At 43.2% G+C, this 19,425-nt stretch overlaps 1 protein-coding gene across 1 annotated transcript in view; it reads right to left on the bottom strand.

The window, feature by feature from the left end:
• Nucleotides 1–431: 431 nt before the first annotated feature.
• poc1a (POC1 centriolar protein A) overlaps nucleotides 432–19,425 on the bottom strand; it is a 33,142-nt gene continuing 14,148 nt past the window's right edge. The window contains exons 10-11 of the mRNA XM_030091630.1: nucleotides 9,012–9,278; nucleotides 432–545 (exon numbers count right to left, since the gene is read on the bottom strand). Coding sequence (XP_029947490.1) covers nucleotides 432–545; nucleotides 9,012–9,278 — 381 coding nt within the window. The remainder of the gene's footprint in view (nucleotides 546–9,011; nucleotides 9,279–19,425) is intronic.

Below are 19,425 nucleotides of genomic sequence, written 5' to 3' on the forward strand. Positions count from 1 at the left end.
GACGGACCGAAATGGAAATCAACCCATGCACAGTGCACAGGCAAGCACTAAAGTCCCCTACACACACACACACACACACACACACACACACACACACACACACACAGACACTCACTCCGGTAGCAGCATGTCCTTTGTCAGCAGAAACGGGGACTGCGCGCTCAGCACTGCTGAAGAGGGACTTCTCTAATATTCACTTCTTTCACTTCTTACATGTCTCCTGGTAAAATAGCCAAAAACGGCACATCAGCAGTAAGACTCGGAGCGGAGTCAATCCTTCCACGACAGGACGTCTAACGCATTACATGCCTGTGTGTGTGTGTGTGTGTGTGTGTGTGTGTGTGCGCATGTGTGTGATCACACGTTTCAAACAGCAACAACGTGAACCTCTGCCTGTGTTGACGGGACCACGTTCAGCCCGGCCGCCATCTTCAGGCCTCGTGTTCTCTCCTCTGGAGGTGCAGGCCGATCTCCACCTGGGTCTCCAGACACTCCTTGAGCTTGTCCTCCGTCAGCGTCAGCCGCTGCTCCAGGATCGAAACTGTCTGGATTCAGGGAGGGGAGACGGGAAGGAAGGGGATGTGTGAGAGAAGAAGCATGTTAGAGAGGGCTGCACAGAGTCAGCCTGACAGTAATGACTGCATAATGGCCGTGTGTGTGTGTGTGTATGTGTGTGTGAGTGTGTGCGCGCGTGTTCGAGACAGATGTTGTGCATGTAAGACAATCCAGCTGATTATTGTAGGGAAATCTGCTGCATGAGCTGAAAACACTCGAGTCTCTGTGTCTGGCACGCTCTCCGTCTTGTCCTCTCTCACACACGGTTGCATAAACACACTTACAGAAAAAAACAAAACACAACAAGAAAGTCGCTTTCCGACACAGGACGGCGTGTGTGGGTAGTGAGATCACAGCGCGACATACTTTTCCTCCCAGCATCCTCCAACAGTGACGGCGTTTGTTGAGTGTGTGTGCTGCTCTGTGCCGTCTGAGCCTGCAGGTGGAAGTCTCGGGGGTTTCAGAGTCGGAATGAAAAGACAGGGGAGGTCTGAACTGGCTTCATTCGGTTGTAGCTTCAGGAGATGTGTCGAGGCGATAACTAGATCAGATTCTCATTGTTAAGATGAAAAATATTATATTTTTATTCAAGCTAACAACCAAGTAGAATGAGCACATTATGAGTTTTTGCTAAAACAAAAAGGCCTCAGAACCCAGGAAAAAAAAAAACACCATGGAATGAGGTTGGCTGCATCAAAACTGTAGATATAACCAAAAACATCACCGTGCAAACACCAAACAATCAATCGCACTTTTCTTCCATATTGAAAACGGTGTCATTCTGAATACACACACATCATTTATCCTCTGCCGTATCCGTATTGCATGTGTTGACGTCACTCTGTCAGATAAAATCTGCAATATTTTGAGCAGCCTCTGTTAAAAACGAGCAGCTAACGTCGTTAAACATGTTTTAAAATTCTGCACCAAAGCTGCCAAAACTGAAGCGAAGCACAAACAAATGCCAGATGCATTTTAATCACATTAGCAGAGTGACGGGGTCGCCGCTAACGGCTCTTTGCTCCGTAACCTTATAAAGATGATGGTGGGCTGCAGCTGAACATGGGTTCAAGTACAGGGTCCACAGGGGTGAACGGGGCTAAACGCTGCTGCCGCCAGTTAATAAACCGCTGAAGCGGCCTCAGGTGAAAATATGATTTTGTGTTTGGGTAACCCGTGATTTTCTCTAGATTTTTTTTTTGGGGGGGGGGAATAGAAAGTCTTTGCTAAAGGCAAGGCAGCATAAAAGGAAAAGAAATTCTGACGAATAAATCTTGACCTTGAAATGAACGCTAGCGGGTGGGTACGCCGAGCAACAATACACCACATTTACTGCTTACAGGAAAGTCAGAGGACAACTTGTTTTCAGTGAGACTGAATGTAAAGAGCTTTCCCAACTTCAAAACAAGCTAAGATTCAGAGAATCAGGAGGATTGCGGAAAGCAGACCTGGGCTGGAATGGGCGCTCCCCGGCCGAGGACAGCAGCTTCAACAGGTGGAGCATCCAGAGCAGAGGACAGCACAGACCCACAATGCTCCTTTTTCCTCCATCCACCAAAAACACACTCAAACTGCTGCATATGATCGGGGTTTTTCCCCCCCTCCTTCCCTGCGGCTGAGACAGTTAAAATCATTTTGAAAAAAACTGTTATAGAGGTCATTTATGATTAATTAATTACAGGTCTGTTTTCAAAATCAGACCTTAAGGCAAAAAGTCCCGGGAAAGCAGAGCAGATTGATGTATTCCTGGAAAGTATTAACTGTGAAGCCATTCTGAGACTGAACAGGAGCAATTTTCTTGATGGCAGCTGCTTTAACCAATTCAAATTGACCTCAAGCCAAGGTTTTTCTTCTGCCTCTGATTAATTCATGTCATTTAAAGTCTATTAGCTGTAATAATAGCTAAAATGTCTGCATAAAGACATTTGCCTTGATATTTCATTTTTTCCTTCTTTCTCGCTGCTCAAACTTCAAAGCCAAGAGGAACAAATTAAGCTGAATTTTCATGTGGTTTGTTGTTTACCTGAAAGAAAAGCAACGAAACGAGCAGATAAAGCACCATAAACGGCCAGAGCACTATTAACAAATGCGAAAAGCACGCCTCAAAAGACGCCGGAGCTCAATAAAACGGCACACATTAAAAAAAAAACAAAAAAACAAGATGACACTAATTTCGGAGTCTTGTTTTTGTGGAGGCACTGAAGTGGCAGCCGTTGCTTCTCCATCTCTGACATAACTGTTTCACTGAGCTAATGTTGCCTGGTGACAAACACAATCCCAGCGCCGGAGCGCTTCTCAATGGTCGTGTCTGGCAACAGAAATTTGGAGAAGGGGGGAGGAATGCTCAGTAAACAGTAAACACTCCGTCCCCAGACGTACCCGGCGCTCCGGGTTCGGGCCAGCGAGAGCACCGAAGTGTGTCAGCGTGTCCTGACCTGCCGTCGCGCGGCAATTCACGGCTTGTGCCGACGAGGGCAGCTTGGAAATTGCTAGAAAGCAGCGCGAGATGAGTCACTCAACAAGTGCTCCAGCAGAGGATGAGGCGGGATGGGGGGACACTCCAACACTCAAACACTGAGGAGTGTAAATCATTACGGCATATATCACACACTGAGGGCAGATATGGAAGTGAGTCCTGACATCTTTTCATCACTGAACTGCAGTCGAGGTTTTCCAGCTCCCGTCTCATTTCTCTTCCAGGACAGTCTCTTCCTGATCATTTCACCATCAACTTGATGTAAAGACGGCTCTGCCTGTAATACTATAAACTGCCTCTTAATTCCCTTTTGTCCAGAATTTTCATTTTGTTATGTCTTGTTTTTCTCTATGATTTTAATGTAATTATATGCGTGTCTTTCTCTCTGTGAAGCATTTTGAATTGCATTGTGTACAAATGGTGCGAAACAAATAAACTTGCCTTGCCTTCAATTTGTTCTCACAAATTACAAATATTATACACTCAGTATAGGCCCTGTTTATATGTTAAGTTGTCGGTTTTAATGAGAGCAGGGCTAAGAGCCACATGGAAACAGGGGAAAAGGCAACTTTTCTGAAACGCTGCAACTTCGCATGGGCACCACGGCTGTAGAAAATAGTTCTTCAGTAACAATGTTTTCCTGCAGAGTGTCAAGACTCCCAGCTCAGATTCTGCGGGACTTGGTAGTTTCATTACAAAAATAAACCACAGCGGCCACTAGTGGCCCAACAGGAAAACTACATCATTTACAGCCCGAGCACTTGTATTTATTGTACTGTTGTTATTTATTTGCATGTGAATGATCTGTGTGCTGCTGGACACCGGAATTTCTCCCTTGGGAGGTTAATAAAGTTTTTTTATCTATTATTATTATCTATCTATTATCTACAGCATTTCTGTCATTTCCATGGAAACGGAAATCATGTAAACTCCAACATTTTCTGAAACCAAAACACAAAGAATATGCATTTTCACTTGAAACGCTGCGTTCAAAGGGCCACAGTGTGAGTACAGGGATGTGCTAAACACGGAGAAATGGTCTCAATCTGTGCATCAGCACACTTCATTGCTGTTCGGATGAAAATGAAAGGACAAAACGAAAAACTGACAAAAAAAATTGTGATTTCTGAACATCTTGATGTGTGCTCTTTAAATAGTTAACTTCCTGTTGACACACTAACATGATGAATGAGAGAAGGATTATTACCTTCCCGAGATAACGTGACGGTCTGTCATCGGGGACGGGTCCGAGGATGTGTGGATGAGCGGCGTTTCCTTCTGGGTCATCAGCCCAGATATCATCTCCTGCCATTTCATGCTTCATGTGAGTGTTCACTTGTGTTTCCTCTCTCGCTCCCTCCAGCTGCCCGTTCCTGTTTTCCAGATCAATGCTGCCCTGCTCATGGCACCACCTTGATAGGGTTACCTCTTCCTCCACCCGGCTCGCTCTCGGTGTGTGTGTGATGCTGCACGTGTCCCCAGGCAGCGGCAACATTATACAGGCCTATGGTTTTCATCTGGAGTGGAAACCAAATCTTTATGCTCCTAAAAATAGAGCGAGCTGTTTTTCTTTTCTTTCCAGAACACATTATACTCCCCGTTGCCCTGAGCACTACTGGCCTCTGTTTCAGAGTCTCACAGCTTTGGTATGACCCATGTGCTACGACAGGCCGAAGGCTGGTGGAAGACAAGCGGGTGCTGTGAGCGCTGAGAATGGAAAGTCTTTTCCATTAGAGAGAGCGACAGAAATGCTTAAAAATGCAAGTTTTCAGATCCGAACGTGTGCAAAACTTTTTTTTCTAATGAACATGATCCAAGGAAGAATAAAGCATTGAAATGTTGCATGTGAGGTGAAACACCAATGTAGTTTAACTCCTCTGTTATATCTTCCATAACCACAATAAAATACAAGGTTTGTCAGAAAAGTGAAAATGACGCGATAAATAAACCGACATTTTTGGTGTATGAGCCAAATAATGATCATTTCAAATGATTCCTTTTTCCTTTTGTTGGAATGTCTTTCCAATGGGAAACGTGCGCCACGACATGCGACTGTGACCTGGTTTCTGTATTTTAAGAACTAACATGAGAGCGGCAGAGAGCGGAAAGCGAAAGGTTCACATGTTGAAGGAGCTAACGCAGCAAACCGACGCTTTGGAAGCTTCGGTTTAACGTTGAATAATTCATCGCCTTCTCCTCGACGATTAGTGTTACAAAGAGACGCGATCGCGAAAAAACAATGCTGGAGAAAAGCCTCATAAAGGAGAATTAATATAGCGCAGGCATAAATATTGTTTTATCAGTGCAGTCTCTGAAGGACGGGTAGCAATTAGAAAAAGACTGTTTATTCCCAGAGAAGAACTACATCCTGGAAACAAAACAAACAGATGTAGGCTCAGAAACACAAACAGTAGACTGTATTTAAAAAACCATACATGCAAAGCGTGTATTTTGGGAAGTGAAATGCAGCTTCGTTTCCACTTTGTGAACTAATTTAAGAACACTGACAAATGTTTCAGTGTATTTTAACCAAGTCAGACTTCAGTTTAAAGAGGGTCTGCATTGTTTTCGTCAACATTACACAAAGGCAGCTATTTCAAGATAAAGCAGTCCCAATGTAAAGCTAATAAAATCACTTTCAACACTGGCAGCTTCTGTGTAAAGAGGGATGTGGGATAACAGTGCACGGCACAAAGCACGATGGGATTTGATGACATAATCGGTGTATATCAACATTATAATACATATTTGAAGTTGCAGCCAATCGATGGTGGAACCGATCACTCAGTCAGAGACGTTTAAAACATTTAAGTCGCTGGTTCTGCTGCTGCGACCCAGAAACTTTCATGAAAGCCTACAGGTTCAGGAAAACACCAGAAATCGCTCTGAAAGATCTGGAAATGACTGCAAAGCCACATAGGGGAGAACAATTCCTTTTCCAGTAGAATACATGTCATTAAAGGTGATTAGAACTGCGTGTTAACACAAAATGTAAGCGAAAGAATCGACAGAATTTCCCTTAAATGACGTTCTAATCTGAGGAATCGGCGTGGAGAAGTCATCTCCCTTGTTTCCACCAGTGAGGAATGAAAACAAACATTAAAGGCCTCAGAATAAAACTGGATCCAGGTGGTCCATCTGGTACCGTGGTGGGGGTACTTCAGGCTTGAAAGGAAAAGACTGGCACGGCCCCCTGGGAGGAGTCGGCGAGCTGCCTGGCAGCCCCGCGCCAAAATAAAACACTTCCACATGCTTCACAACAGCTTGATCAAGGAAGAGGGACATGAAACGGCCAGTCTGGGGGGAAACCTTTGACAGAAACAAAGAAGGAGAGTTTCTGTGTCTCTACAAGACAATTAAGTATTCACACTTAATATAAGTGAGCGGGGCGCTGACTGCCGCTGGTATTCTTATATGAATGATGTGTTTTCCTCAGGGCACAAAAACCTGCAGCTAAAACACAGTATCTCTCTCTCTCTCTCTCTCTCTCTCTCTCTCTCTCTCACACACACACACACACACACTCACAGGGCAGACCTCTCTGTGCTCTCTTTGTGCTCCTTCTCTCGGAGCTCTGTCCATCTCTGTGACCTTCTGACGGCCATTCCTGCTCCTCGGCCTCTGCCTTTCAGACTCAATCTTCGCCTCTCGCAGCACGACGGCGTGATTTCATTTCTCTCACTGGCCTTTTTGTTCGATCCCCAAACCGTTTTCCTTGGTTCACCGCCGTCTCAGACACGTTTACTTTTACCAGGCAACAAAGGAGATGAATGAGACTTGAGTCTTTCCTTACTGTGGCATTCAAATGATGGATAAGATAAATATCGTCGATAAAATGGATTATAATGGCACCTATTTACATGATGGTACAAAGCTGATCCAGCCATCCATCCATCCATCTCCAATGAAATATAACACAAACAGCATTAAAACTGGATCTAGAACAGTTTTAGGCCAGTGTAACAAGTGTACCTGAACTGATTTCTATCCCTTTATTTTCAGATATTCACCAATCTTGAGCTCAACAGTCTTTGAGAAAATGCAGTACAATAAAAAAGAAAATGGTCTGTACTGAAAATGAACACCTTTGATTAATCACTCCCCAGTCAGCAGGCATTAGATTGGCATGCAGAATGAAGTTTGAATGTTTAATGTGATTATACAAGGATTGCAATGAGCTCGAGACTAATGGGTGTTTCCCTGCAGGATCCGTTTAACGTGCACAGATGTCGCCTGATCCTCCCAATAAACCCTGGTTAGGCAAAGAAGTGAAGGGACTCTGGTATTTAGGCAGGGATATGTACAATATTGGTGTAGGTGATGGATTTGCACATTATTGTTACTGTTCATAGAGTTATCTGGTGGGGATTAAATCCAGATGTGAGTGGTGGTTTGAGCTTCAGACTCTCCAGAGTAAATCATCCAGACTTCTGCTTACGCTTTGCTCTGGCCATTAATGGGACACAGTATATTTACAAATGTTACACTAATGACAAATATTAATGCACGAGTGCAGAACTCATGCGTCGTAATACGTCTGAGTGGAATTACCTACTGGCTGAGCTGAGACCAGCTGTGCCGCTCTCCTCGCTGTTACCACCTTCATGCTAATGGACAAAAGCCTTTTTGTAAACAGTGCAGCTCTGCAGCTTCAGGTAACCAATAATGTACCCAGGAGTTGGTCTATTCAGCGAGGAAAGGATGTTTCCTTTACAGCATGTCTGACAAGAGCAAAGTCTGGAGTCAGTTTAAGAAATCAGATGTGTGTATTCGTCTTTCATCATTTGTTATTCTGTGTTGAATCAGTGGATCGTCTTCCTCCAACACTCCTGCTTCCTCCTGCGTCTTCCTCACTTTCCCATCAAACTGTCCCTCTGATGTTCTCCGGTTCATTCTGATCACTCCCAATGTGAACCTCAACACCCTCAGAACCCACACTTCTAGTTCAGCCTCGCATCTATCGAACAGAACCACCGCCTGTGGTTAATATTAATCACATTTTAAAATCTGGGGGAAAAAATATAATATGAGAATTGACACAAATTGATCGTGAGCAGAGCTTTTAGGGACTAAAGTGGTTGCTGTTCTCTACTGTTTTTGCTCAGCAATCTATTTTTGTCGTTGCAGGCTCCGGTTTGGTCCAACTATAAACTGTATCTGGTCGTCACGAACCACTCACACTATCAGCAGTGTGACTGGCTTTTGCCTCAGAAATGTTTTGAAGATTTTCTCGAACTGATCACACCAGCACAAAAGTTTAAATAAAAAACGGATGAATAAAGAAATGCAGAAAGCGGTTTGTTCATCTTACAAACATGTTAGTTTTCCTCCAGCTCGGAGAGATTAGTGGAATTTGAATATGTGTGAAATATGGCCGTACAGTATAACAGTGGTTAGCACTCTCACTTCACACTGACCAGGGTCTCTGGTTCAAGCTGAGCTTGGGTGTATGCAGTCTACATGTTCTACAGTGAGCTGGGATCCATCCCAGAACGGGGTGAAGCAAAACAGAAGTGGACAGAAGAGGACAGATTTTTTTATTTTTTTTTTAATAAAAAACTCAAAAATCTTCATCTCACAGTTTTCACCATATCTCAGTATGTCCCAGCTCGAATCAGCAAAGGCTTCTGGGAAGCTCTCAAATTTCAAACAACACCAGTAATACACAACTGTGCAGATTGAGTTCTATGAAGTACCCAAAAAAACACTGAAATGGAAGTGAATATTTGTTGAATACTCCTGTGTGTGTGTGTGTGTGTGTGTGTGTGTGTGTGTGTGTGTGTGTGTGTGTGTGTGTGTGTGTGTGTGTGTAGCTGAAACCATATCTGGCCTGCAGGTTGAACAGTAAAATAAAAAAAAAGGAAAGAAGGAAAGGAAAAGCTTTTGTTCTGAACAGTGTGGGAGGCGGGCGGGCAGGCAGGCACATCCAGAGCACAGAACGTGATGTTTGTGAGGAAAGATTAACACGTCTTCTGCTTACCTGAGTGAGAATATCCAGCTGACCTATGATGTGCTCCAGCGTCGAGGCTAAGCCTGGCGAGACCCCTGCGTCTGGGGGCGGGCTCTGCGTTCCCTCCCCGTGCGGAGGCTGCTGGAGACCCCGGGTCTGCGTCCGGGAGGTGGAAGAGGACCCGCTGCTGGGCTTCCTGGAGGCGTGGGAATGAGTCGCTCTACTACGACTGTTGTTGTGAGTGTGGGCAGCGGTTTGATGCTCCGGTCTGGCGAGGTGCTCGGCCGGTTCAGGGCTCTGAGAGCAGAGAGGGCAGAGGGCGAAGGACTGTTAAAAACCAATGTACACATCTCCATAGCAGAGTCACGGTTGTGTGTTTAGTAAAGAGACACTTGGATGTGTCCTCAATCAACCATTTCTCGATTTATTTCACTATTTCCATTAATCGACACTTGAAACTTTTTAGTCTAAATTCTTGTTCTAGGAGGGAATATGAATGAATGTGACTGTGTGTCCGTGTTGGACCTGTGATCAGATCAAGGTGTGGAAGATGAATGAATCGATATTAGTGGTTCTAGTTTCAGAATCTTCTTCAAACTGAAGAAGAAACTTCTTAATAGAAGCACTGATTTTGAGTTTGTAAGATCAAGAGACATTCATTAGAATCTTGACAGATGAAAAGAAGAATTAAAGCCACTTTTTTTGCTTCTTCAAAAATATCCAAATTTCTTTGAAAACATGCAGATTTAACTAATTCTTTTAGCTGCAATCCCTCTTAACAACTTGTACATTATAAACGACTGCGATAACTTAAAAAAAAAAAACTCAAAACATGGACGCTTCAAAAGAGAGAAACTGCTGACGAGCACTTCCCTACAGCGTGAGGCACAGACACAAACGTCTGCCGTCAGTCTGCACGTGTTATGATTAATTCATTGGAGCATAAACCCAAGATGGTGAGTGACCACGTCTCCCCATCCCCACATCTGTGTGACTAAAGCAGAGCACTCATCCTCAGGTTGCTTCTGTTTTTTTTTTTTTTTTTGTTCTCCTTTGCAGACCCTTGTGTGATTGTGCGTGATGATGAGGGCGGCTGTGCGTAACCTCCGTCGCTCCCTGGAAGACAACAGCTCTTTCACTCGTCACCGCGCAACAGGAAACCTATTCACAGTCTGCCGAACACGGCGTCGAGCGCCGTCGTTTCCAAGCCGAGCCTCATGAGCGGCGCCGTCAGCCGCACACGGAGGCAACACAGACTGCCACGGAAATAATGCGGCTGGCGGCTCCCTGCAGTCACGCACAAAGAAGCTGTGACACGCTCCCTGATAAGATTCAGTTACAGTGTCTTATTTAGGCGATTCTGACAGTTTGAAGCAGAAACCAGTGTCAAGGAGAGGTATTGTTCAAAAACAAAAACAACAAAAAAAAAAGATACTGACATGAGAAAGCGCTTACAGTTGTAGCCTGCGAGAAGAAAGTGAGAAGAATTTACAAACAACATGACTTATTTCTGGCAGGCGGCCCAATAAAACAATGTGAAAATGAGAGAATACACCCCGGATCACACACAAGCTTCAGGTCTTAATGTGGTTAAATTGTTCAAATAAACTGCTCATTTCAGGGAATTATGTTTTCTCTTGAAAGTAAATCAAGTCAACGCTGATTTATTTACACAGCTCAAGAGTGGTTACAGCAATTCTGTTCATAACAAATAAAAAAAAAGGAGATTATTCAGTGTCTCTGACTGAACTGCAAAATGTACCTGCAGCGCTGACACTGAGCTGCAGCTGCTTTCCTCAAAGCTACATATGAACTCAAGGTTAAACTCAGCCTTCTTTTTATTAACATATAGCAATGTCACGTTAGTGATTTTCTCACTGGAACTTATTTATCTGCGCTTTTCAGGACACCCAGGGTCGCTGTACTCAGTGAATATGTTCAAATACATTTAAGTGTAAAAACATAGTAATGGCAGTTTGAAAAGAAAAACATTTAGGGGTTTTCAGGTCATCGATCCATTTTTCCTAAATATTTGAAAAACAACTACATAAGTACTCACATTTTCTGGAGTTCATTGAAGTTTTGCTCATACAGAATTATCTTTTACAAAAAGAACTTTTAAAAAGGTTTTTTTTTTTTTTTTGAGCTACTGTTGCTCTGGGTCAGTTTTTCTCAGAGTCCCAGTCTTTGGACATCATGTTTAAATTTTTCTAAATTTGAAGTTTAGCAATACGTAAATAAAAACTCATTTTATTTTCTGTACACTGTGAAATATTAATTTGGTGACAATTCGCCACTGTGTTACCCAAGATGCCACACATAACCAAGAATGCAATAGTGGTCAATAAGATGCAAAATGTGACCGTTTTAGATGTAATTAAGTCAATAATAACAGTAATTTTCATTGGATTCAGGATTTCACAGTTATGTCGGTTTACTTGGTGGATCTCTATAAAATATTTCCTCTAAAGTTAAAGTGACTTTACGGGACAATGATTTATATTTCATGATGAGAGCATCTGGTCATCTTCTGGAAATAAAAACAGAAAACCTTCACTCCAGAGTGAACAGTGGATTCATGTCACGTTGTCCACCTTCTGCACGGCCAAGTGTTCAAAGTAAGTATGAATGAAAGGAGAAAATGTGAAACTGTTTTTAGCACTTGGATAATAGAGCCATAAATCAATACAAGAAATAAATTATGAAACTTTCTAAATGTGGTGCATTACTTTATGGCCCATATGAGTTTTCCAGCAGCTACTTTAATTTAAAACTCATTTCCTAGAAGCACTACGTTACATAATTTCCCATCACATCATTACTCCGGTGTTTTATAAGCCATGCAGTTTTGTTGACCGGCACCATTATTTGTCACGAACATGACAACCTTGAAATCAGACCAAACATTTCAGTTCGGCAGAGACTCCATGAGAATATATTAGAAAAGACAAGTTAGCGGTCTGCTGAATGGCGAGCGAGTGACAGGGGGGACGGGGACATAATAGAGCAGCTCTGCTGAGTCTACAACCTTTCCCAAGACTGGATTAACTCCTGTTGAGTGTATGACTTACAGCTTTGTATAAAACAGCTGCTTAAACACACACAGACACACACCAAGCGCTGGGCACCACGTGCTCGCACAAAAGCCCAGGTAAATATGAACGGAGACAAATGTGCATACATGTGTTGCTCATATGTGTAAAATTATGAAACGCTGAGTGAAAAAACCCACAAGACGCACGCCGCCCCTTTGAAATGTCTACAAACCCATCAATCACTCTTCTGACTGTTTATCGACCGTTTAACCACGTTTGAATCACTCGTAATTGCTCTGTAACTGCTTTGCATTACTCTTCATTGTGCTTTGGTCCCAAATTGCACAGCTTTGTGTGTGAAAACACCCGACGATGTATCAACAGGTAACCAGATGACAAAAAATAAAGTCCAGCTGTTTTCGGTGGGTCCGAGCACCGTTGCCGTGGAAACAAACCCCTAAAATGCAACGGCAGCTTTCTGCTTTCACTTGACGACACTGTCGTGTAAATGTTGCCTCAGATCATTCGTGTGTGAAGAGGGCCTGAGCTTGGTCAACAACATCCCAAAAAACCGTTATCTTCTCTACTCACTGCTACAGTTCAATATATTTCACTTTTAAAGGGAAACGTAAAATTATATCATTTTGGTTTGTTTTCCAATAATTACTCATGTAAATTCACCACTGTTGTTAAGGTGGGACACGGGGTGGGGGGGGGACGGACACCCTGTTATGTACCAGCGTGCATACACGTGCATGCAAACACTGTAGCCACCCCTCTAATGAATCACCTGGAGTGGAAAAACCAACAGTGGAAAATTTCCTGAGGTCCAAATTAACTCTTTAGTGTGGCACAGCCAGTTATCAATGTAGCCTGCAAGCTGAGAGAGAGAGAGAGAGGGAGAAGGAGAGAGAGAGAGAGAGTCAACTCCAATAAACCAAATACAAACTGATTTTGGATATTACTCTTGATAAAGTCTTCTTTGCACCCTTTTAATGATTGATGGACAACATACAATCAAGAGATGCTTAAAAGAGAATACATTTTTATTTTATTTTTTTTTTGTTGCTCAAACTCCTGAAACAGAATGGCTTGTCGAAGGGAGCTTGATGAGAATTGGTGAGAAAAAGGCAGTTGCCTTTCTCAAATACTTTTCCATCTGTGGGTCTAATTCAGTCCAAGGACTTTTTTTTTTTTTTTTTTTAGCTCTTAAAAACTGTAGCCGGAAGAAGAAGACCGATATAAGCGCTGTGTCCAATCCTCAGTTGACCTGGAACATGTGTTTTTAGTGGCGTTCTGAATTGCCGTGTTAAATGTTCTGCTTGAAACACTTCCTGAAGCCGCTGACACAGAGACGCAATTCCGTCCCTAAACTCACCTCACCACATTTAAAACGACTTATTTCAGCTCTCGCTTTCTTATAGAAAGACGTTACATTACGTTTCTCCCACTGGCGTCTTTACTGATGTACGACTGTGATTCACACAAAATGTGAAGAAAATTCAATGGAGTTGTGCGTGTTCTCTTAATGTTTCTGTCACCAGCACTTATACTAAAAAGGGTGGTAAAATTGTAACTTCATTATTTCTCCATTTTTTCCTCAAACTATTTATGACAAACTGGTAACAGTCACAGAAAACTCAAGTAATTATTCGCAACATTGACTTCCATGACACTTGTGAATGATTTCTGTAATTTGTGAAAATGGTGACAAATGAAGCTTAACTGAGTAATTCTCATATAGTAACAGAAACACTGCATCATGTCTGGCCCGACTGTTTCCAAAAACATCTCACATAATTAATGCACTTAACATGTAAAAAATAAGAACAGAAACAAACAAACAAAAAAAATCATCTCTGCACATGAAGCAAGTGACGGCGACAGCTAACACACCATACTGTGGCAAAGTGTGTCTCGTTAGGATGAGTCCAGTAAACCACAAACAAAACAGTCTTCAAATATCATTTCGCAACACTCTTCTGCTGAAATGTTTCACTTCCAAGTGTCAACAAGTGTCCTCTATTTAGGTCGGTAAATGGAAAAGTTTTCGACGTTCTGGGAGTCCGTTTACACGACAACAGACCTCGGAGCCACTGAAAACTCATCTTTTCAGAAACTATGTATTTTCACTTGAAACATTAACAGCTGTTAATGTAAATTTGGCCTCAGTCGGAGCCTTAAATCAACTCACACTCTGCGTTGGACGTCCTGGCACGACTTTCAGCTGGGTTTCATCTGTGAACACGAGCACTGATTGCAGCAGTTTGGGTGTGCGAGTCAATCCATTTACGCAACACGTATGTAGCGAGCTGCAGATAATGGACTGCAGGTCTGTATTCGAGTGGTCACTTTGACTTGTCGAACACAGGTGTAACTAATAACGTGAGCGGCGGCTGAATTCCCCGTAGCCGCTCCGCTCCTCACGCTGACTCACTGGCACATTTCAACGTAACCCGGCCACCATTAATGTTACTGATATTAGTCACACCTGTGCTTTGACACATGAAAATGCCAAAAAACAGAGTTGTTGGTGAACTGATTAGTTATTTTTAACAGAAACGATTAACTCTGAGCTGAATTTCTTAGCACAAACAGTTTTCGTGTGATAATAAAAATCATCCTCAGCCTCATGTGGATGAAAACAGATAATAAAAAAATCTCAATTTAGGAGGAACAGCAGGTAAACGCTGACAATAATGATGGATTTCTATAATTGGGAGGTAAAGATGTGGTTACTGCTCGCAGCTGTTTTGAAAAAAAGTTCCAAAGTTAAACTTGGAAATGCATTTCCGAAGTGTGGGACTGTACGTTTTACTGCTGGCACAACCCCGACATGAGGACGAGGCCAGGCAGCAGATCTGACAGCAGACACTACCGTGTGCTTCTCTTCGCTGCAGAACAGTTAACTGTTATACAGAAACGCCTACTTTCATCTGATCTCTTATTACGGTGGCTGTCAACTCTGAAATTACCAAGTGCCAGGAGAATATGGACCGAGTGTCATGAGACTGATGGCAAACATCGCTGTCCACCTTAAACCTTTCATTTATGCTGCTATGTGTGTCTTCTCTTAGCACTGTGCTGATGGTTTGTTGTACTCTTTCTTCCCATGCTCCCCCATTCCAACCCTGGGACGTGACTAAGACTTAGAAACAGGTGCAGCTGGAGGTTTCTTCCTTGTAAAGTCGAGGTTTTCCTCTATAAACCACAAACGTGGAACTGTTGTTTCAATATATATTTTACTGAGGTACTGAAAAGTAAATGTTCAGAAAAAGTCAGGCGATTATGTTCTGACTGATGCTGAATGAATCAAACAGAAGTGAACATATTTCAGTATTGACCAGGATGACGGCGCTTCAACCCTTCATTTTCTGTTTCTCCCTGACTGCTCCCTCCCTCTGCCGCCTCCCACTTTCATTTCAGTGTTCTGTCTTTTGTCTCTCTCTGTTTTCTTCCCGCCATCCATCTCTTCTGATCGACATCTCCTTCAATCTTTCTCTGAACAAGTATGAGCAGGTGTGTGATAATGGCTCTCAAATTTTCTCCTTTCATTATCATGTTGCTTGACTTGTTTTTTTTTCTTTTCTTTTCTTTTTCTCTCGCTCTTTCTTTGGGTGTACTCATGTTGACTGGCTTGCTTGTATGCTCACCCCGATCCTCCCATTTTACCTACCGCTCACTCTTCCCCCCTGCCGGCTCCTCGCTGATGCTCTCTCGCTCCACTAGACCATTAGGCTCTCTTTAACTCTGCTGCTACGCCGTCTTCAACACTCCCATGTCACACCCCCTGCCTTTCCTCTATCCCCTGCTGCCAAATGCATTCAACTCCTGCTGTCAGAACAATACCACCTGCCTGTTCATCCCGACACGCAAACACACACACGGCTGCAGACACTGCATCGAGAAGGAACCTTGATTGATCGGTAACAACTGGTTTTACTTCTTCTTTAACAGTAATTTAATAAAAAGGTAAAAGAGATAAAAGTTCATCCGGCTCCTGCAGCCTCTGGACTCCCTCCCTGCTCGCTCCGCTCCACATCCTCGAGCTGAGCGCAGTGGTTTGTGTGTGTGTGTGTGTGTGTGTGTGTGTGTGTGTGGAGCTGTGAAGGGAAGCCTGCTGCGAGCGTGCAGCTCGTCTGTCTGCACACGTGAGCGGGAAAAAGACCCAGATGTGAAGCTAGAGACAGAAAGACGGGGGGGGGGGGGGGGGGGGGGGGGGGGGATTAGGGGGGATGTGATCACAGAGAGCTGATCTGCCTGTCAGCAATGGCTGCCGCTTGTGCGCACACACACACACACACATACATACACATCAATGCTTTTCATGCTCTCAGAAAAACAACAACAAAACAGCAAATTAAGATTTTCTCAGCTGTGTTGAGCAGAGAAGGACTGAACCACACACACACCACACACACACACACACACACACACACACACACACACACACACACACACACACACACACACACACACACACACACACACACACACACACACACACACACACACACACACACAGACCTCATTTTAAAGATGGCTCATTGTGTTTCACAAACAGGCCTACATGTTCCTGGTACAGTGCCCATCACCGGCAAATCATCACGGAGAATCGCATCCAAGTACATTAAAGGATAAGCATATCAAATTAGCTTCTTATGAAATCCCAGTGGATTGGTTTCTGAGAGGGTAGTGGGCCAGCGTGGCCTTTGCCTCTGTATGAATAAACACAATGTTACCGTCTCCTCGGCCCATTTCTTCCTGAGGAAATGAATTACAGCTGGAGGCAATATCCTGTATTACTGGATGTTCAGCTGCACAAGAAGGGATGGTTTTAACACCTATTTGACATTACACAATGATTAGCTTTGATTTACCTTCATGAAAAGCTTGACACAGAATTACAAGGTCTTCCGACCTCGTTCTCAGATGAAGGTGTCTCGAGCGCTGAAAGGAGCAACACCGTAACGGGCGTCCAAACCACTGAAAGCATCATTTAGTCAAACCTGAAGTTTAGCTGAAGGCTGTTTATATTTTCTAATGTAGAAAACAACTTTTTTCATGATGAAGTAGCTGTTAGCTCTCTGGCTTCGTAGCGAGAATATCTTGGTGATCTTTCAGGGCGGCGTTTCCATGTCCTCCAGTAATCAGATTCCTCTTACAGTCCAAAAACCCGTTTTAGATTCATTTAAATTGTTTAACTGTCTGTTTGCTTCGTCCACGGTGTGTCCAGCCTTCATCCAGAATCTAACACCCCACATCTTTATTTTGTACATTCCTGCAGTATGTTGCTTCTTTTTTCTTTCCCTCATAAAGTATTTCAATCGTTCTTCCAAGAGACGTAACTGATCACATTTAGGCAAGCCGCTTGACATTTTTTTTCCGCCTCTGCTTCCTCCCTGGCGACACGTGCGCGAGACTCGCGGCAGTATACGAGCGATAAAGGGAGCGTATTAATAATAAATTATGAATGGATAAATTATACATGAAAAAGGGAGAAAATCTAGGAAGCTTGCACTTCCAGGTGCAGCTCTCCCCGGCTCTCCAACTGAAACAACTGGCAGATGACAATCTAATAAACAAGGATGAAAGAAATGTCAATGCCAGGAACTCACACAGGCTAATGAGGTTAGAGTGAGCATGTGCGTGTGTGTGAGTGTGTGTGTGTGTGTGTGTGTGCTTTGCAGTCAAAACATTTATTCTACTTTATTTATTCATCATTCATTGAACATTGGCAGATGTTAAAAGCACGTTAAGGAAATGAATCCAAATGAATGAAAGATAATTATCTCTTTAGAATTATTGTTTTTAATTGCTGTTTCAGTTTGATTCGTGAGACGGATTTCTATGGGTGTTTCTACTGGAACAACAACACGAGTAAAGATGTTTAAAGGCTGAATGAAAGTCAGTTCATGACGTGTTACATTAATCTTCAAGCTTTAATGTGTGAATGAGCAGATTAGATCACGTTGTTGTTTATTCAGTGATTGCAGTGTCTGGTCAGGCGATGTTGTGAAAATAAAGTGTTTTTTTTTCTTCACAATGTCCGACACAAAAAAGAAATAAACAACACATGGAAAGTAATGTGAACTACAGTTGAGAACAGGAGTAACTGGTAAAAGTTATGAATTGTCATTTTATAAATTACACCATCGCCTCCTTATCGTCAGCTGTTAAATTAGTCAGTACTTGAGACTTATTCCCTCGCAAAACTATCAAGATTCTTTTGTTCAGATTTTATCGACAACATGAAAACGTCTCGTGTAGCCACCCACATCGAGCATTTAGGTATGAACCCGCATGGCGCGATGCTAGCCTGCCACGATCTGGCTAATCTGGCATGAGTTATCGTGAAACGCTGTGAGAAAAAAAAAATGCAGATCGTCACAGAAACAGAGAGACGTTTCCACTAAAAGATGTTGAGCCTGAATGTCGGGAAGCAAACTGATAAGATGGTGAGAGCTGCTGGAGCAACGGGCCTTGACTTCAGCAGCATCGAGGCTCCGAACGGCTCTCCGTACACACATTTTGGGAAACAATGGTCGAAATACTTGCCGACAAATATCCCCACTGAGCGCACGGTTATAAATAAAGCTGTCGAGCTTCGATATTACTCTCTGTGTCCACTGTGTTAAATTGCCGTTACCACTTTTAACCGTCCGTTATTGTTCGATTCTGAGAGAAGAAATTTGGCTTCAGCTGGTTTCAACAATTTCGAGATATTTCTAGAAATAAGTGAAAGCAGATAATGCTCAACCTTCACGGTGAACATTGTTAAAATGCACTTTCAACGTGCTTCAAACACTGAATTTCAGCTGTGGACCTGAACTTAAAGAAAATAGAGGTCATACAGAGACTTGGATCTGACCTTCACAACTGCAGAGAACATAAATGGATGGATTCTTCAACAAGACTCAGAAATGATTCAACCACCTGAGTTGTATCAAAACGCTCGCTGACCGTTATTAAAGCTTATGTGTGTTCACATAAATGAGAGAGAGAAGAGCATAAAACCAGTCGAATTTCTCTCTCGTTTGAGATGTTCCTGTTTTGCTTTGCCAGGTACGTTCAGGTACCACGGCTACTGGAAGTACGAGCGAGGCCGACCGGCTCGGACAACAACCGAGAGCCGTGCCAGAGCTCGATGGGCGGCTTTCACAATTTTCAGTCGCGAATCGGCCGCTGCCAAAACACGCACACATCAACCGTTTGGTCAATAAAGCACAAATGCAGTAATACATCAGCTACCATGCGTGTGTCTCTCAGAAACGCCGGCATTTAGCAGGTTAGACTGCTGTCTTTTTTGCCCCCAATAAATCACACGCAGAGGATTTCTTTTCCAACTAAACCTTCAGGTGGCTACATTAAAAAAGACAGACTTCCCAGTGAAAAGGTTTTCGTAAGAA

This window comes from Salarias fasciatus, chromosome 5 (assembly GCF_902148845.1).
Source record: "Salarias fasciatus chromosome 5, fSalaFa1.1, whole genome shotgun sequence".
Classification (NCBI taxonomy): Eukaryota; Metazoa; Chordata; class Actinopteri; order Blenniiformes; family Blenniidae; genus Salarias; species Salarias fasciatus.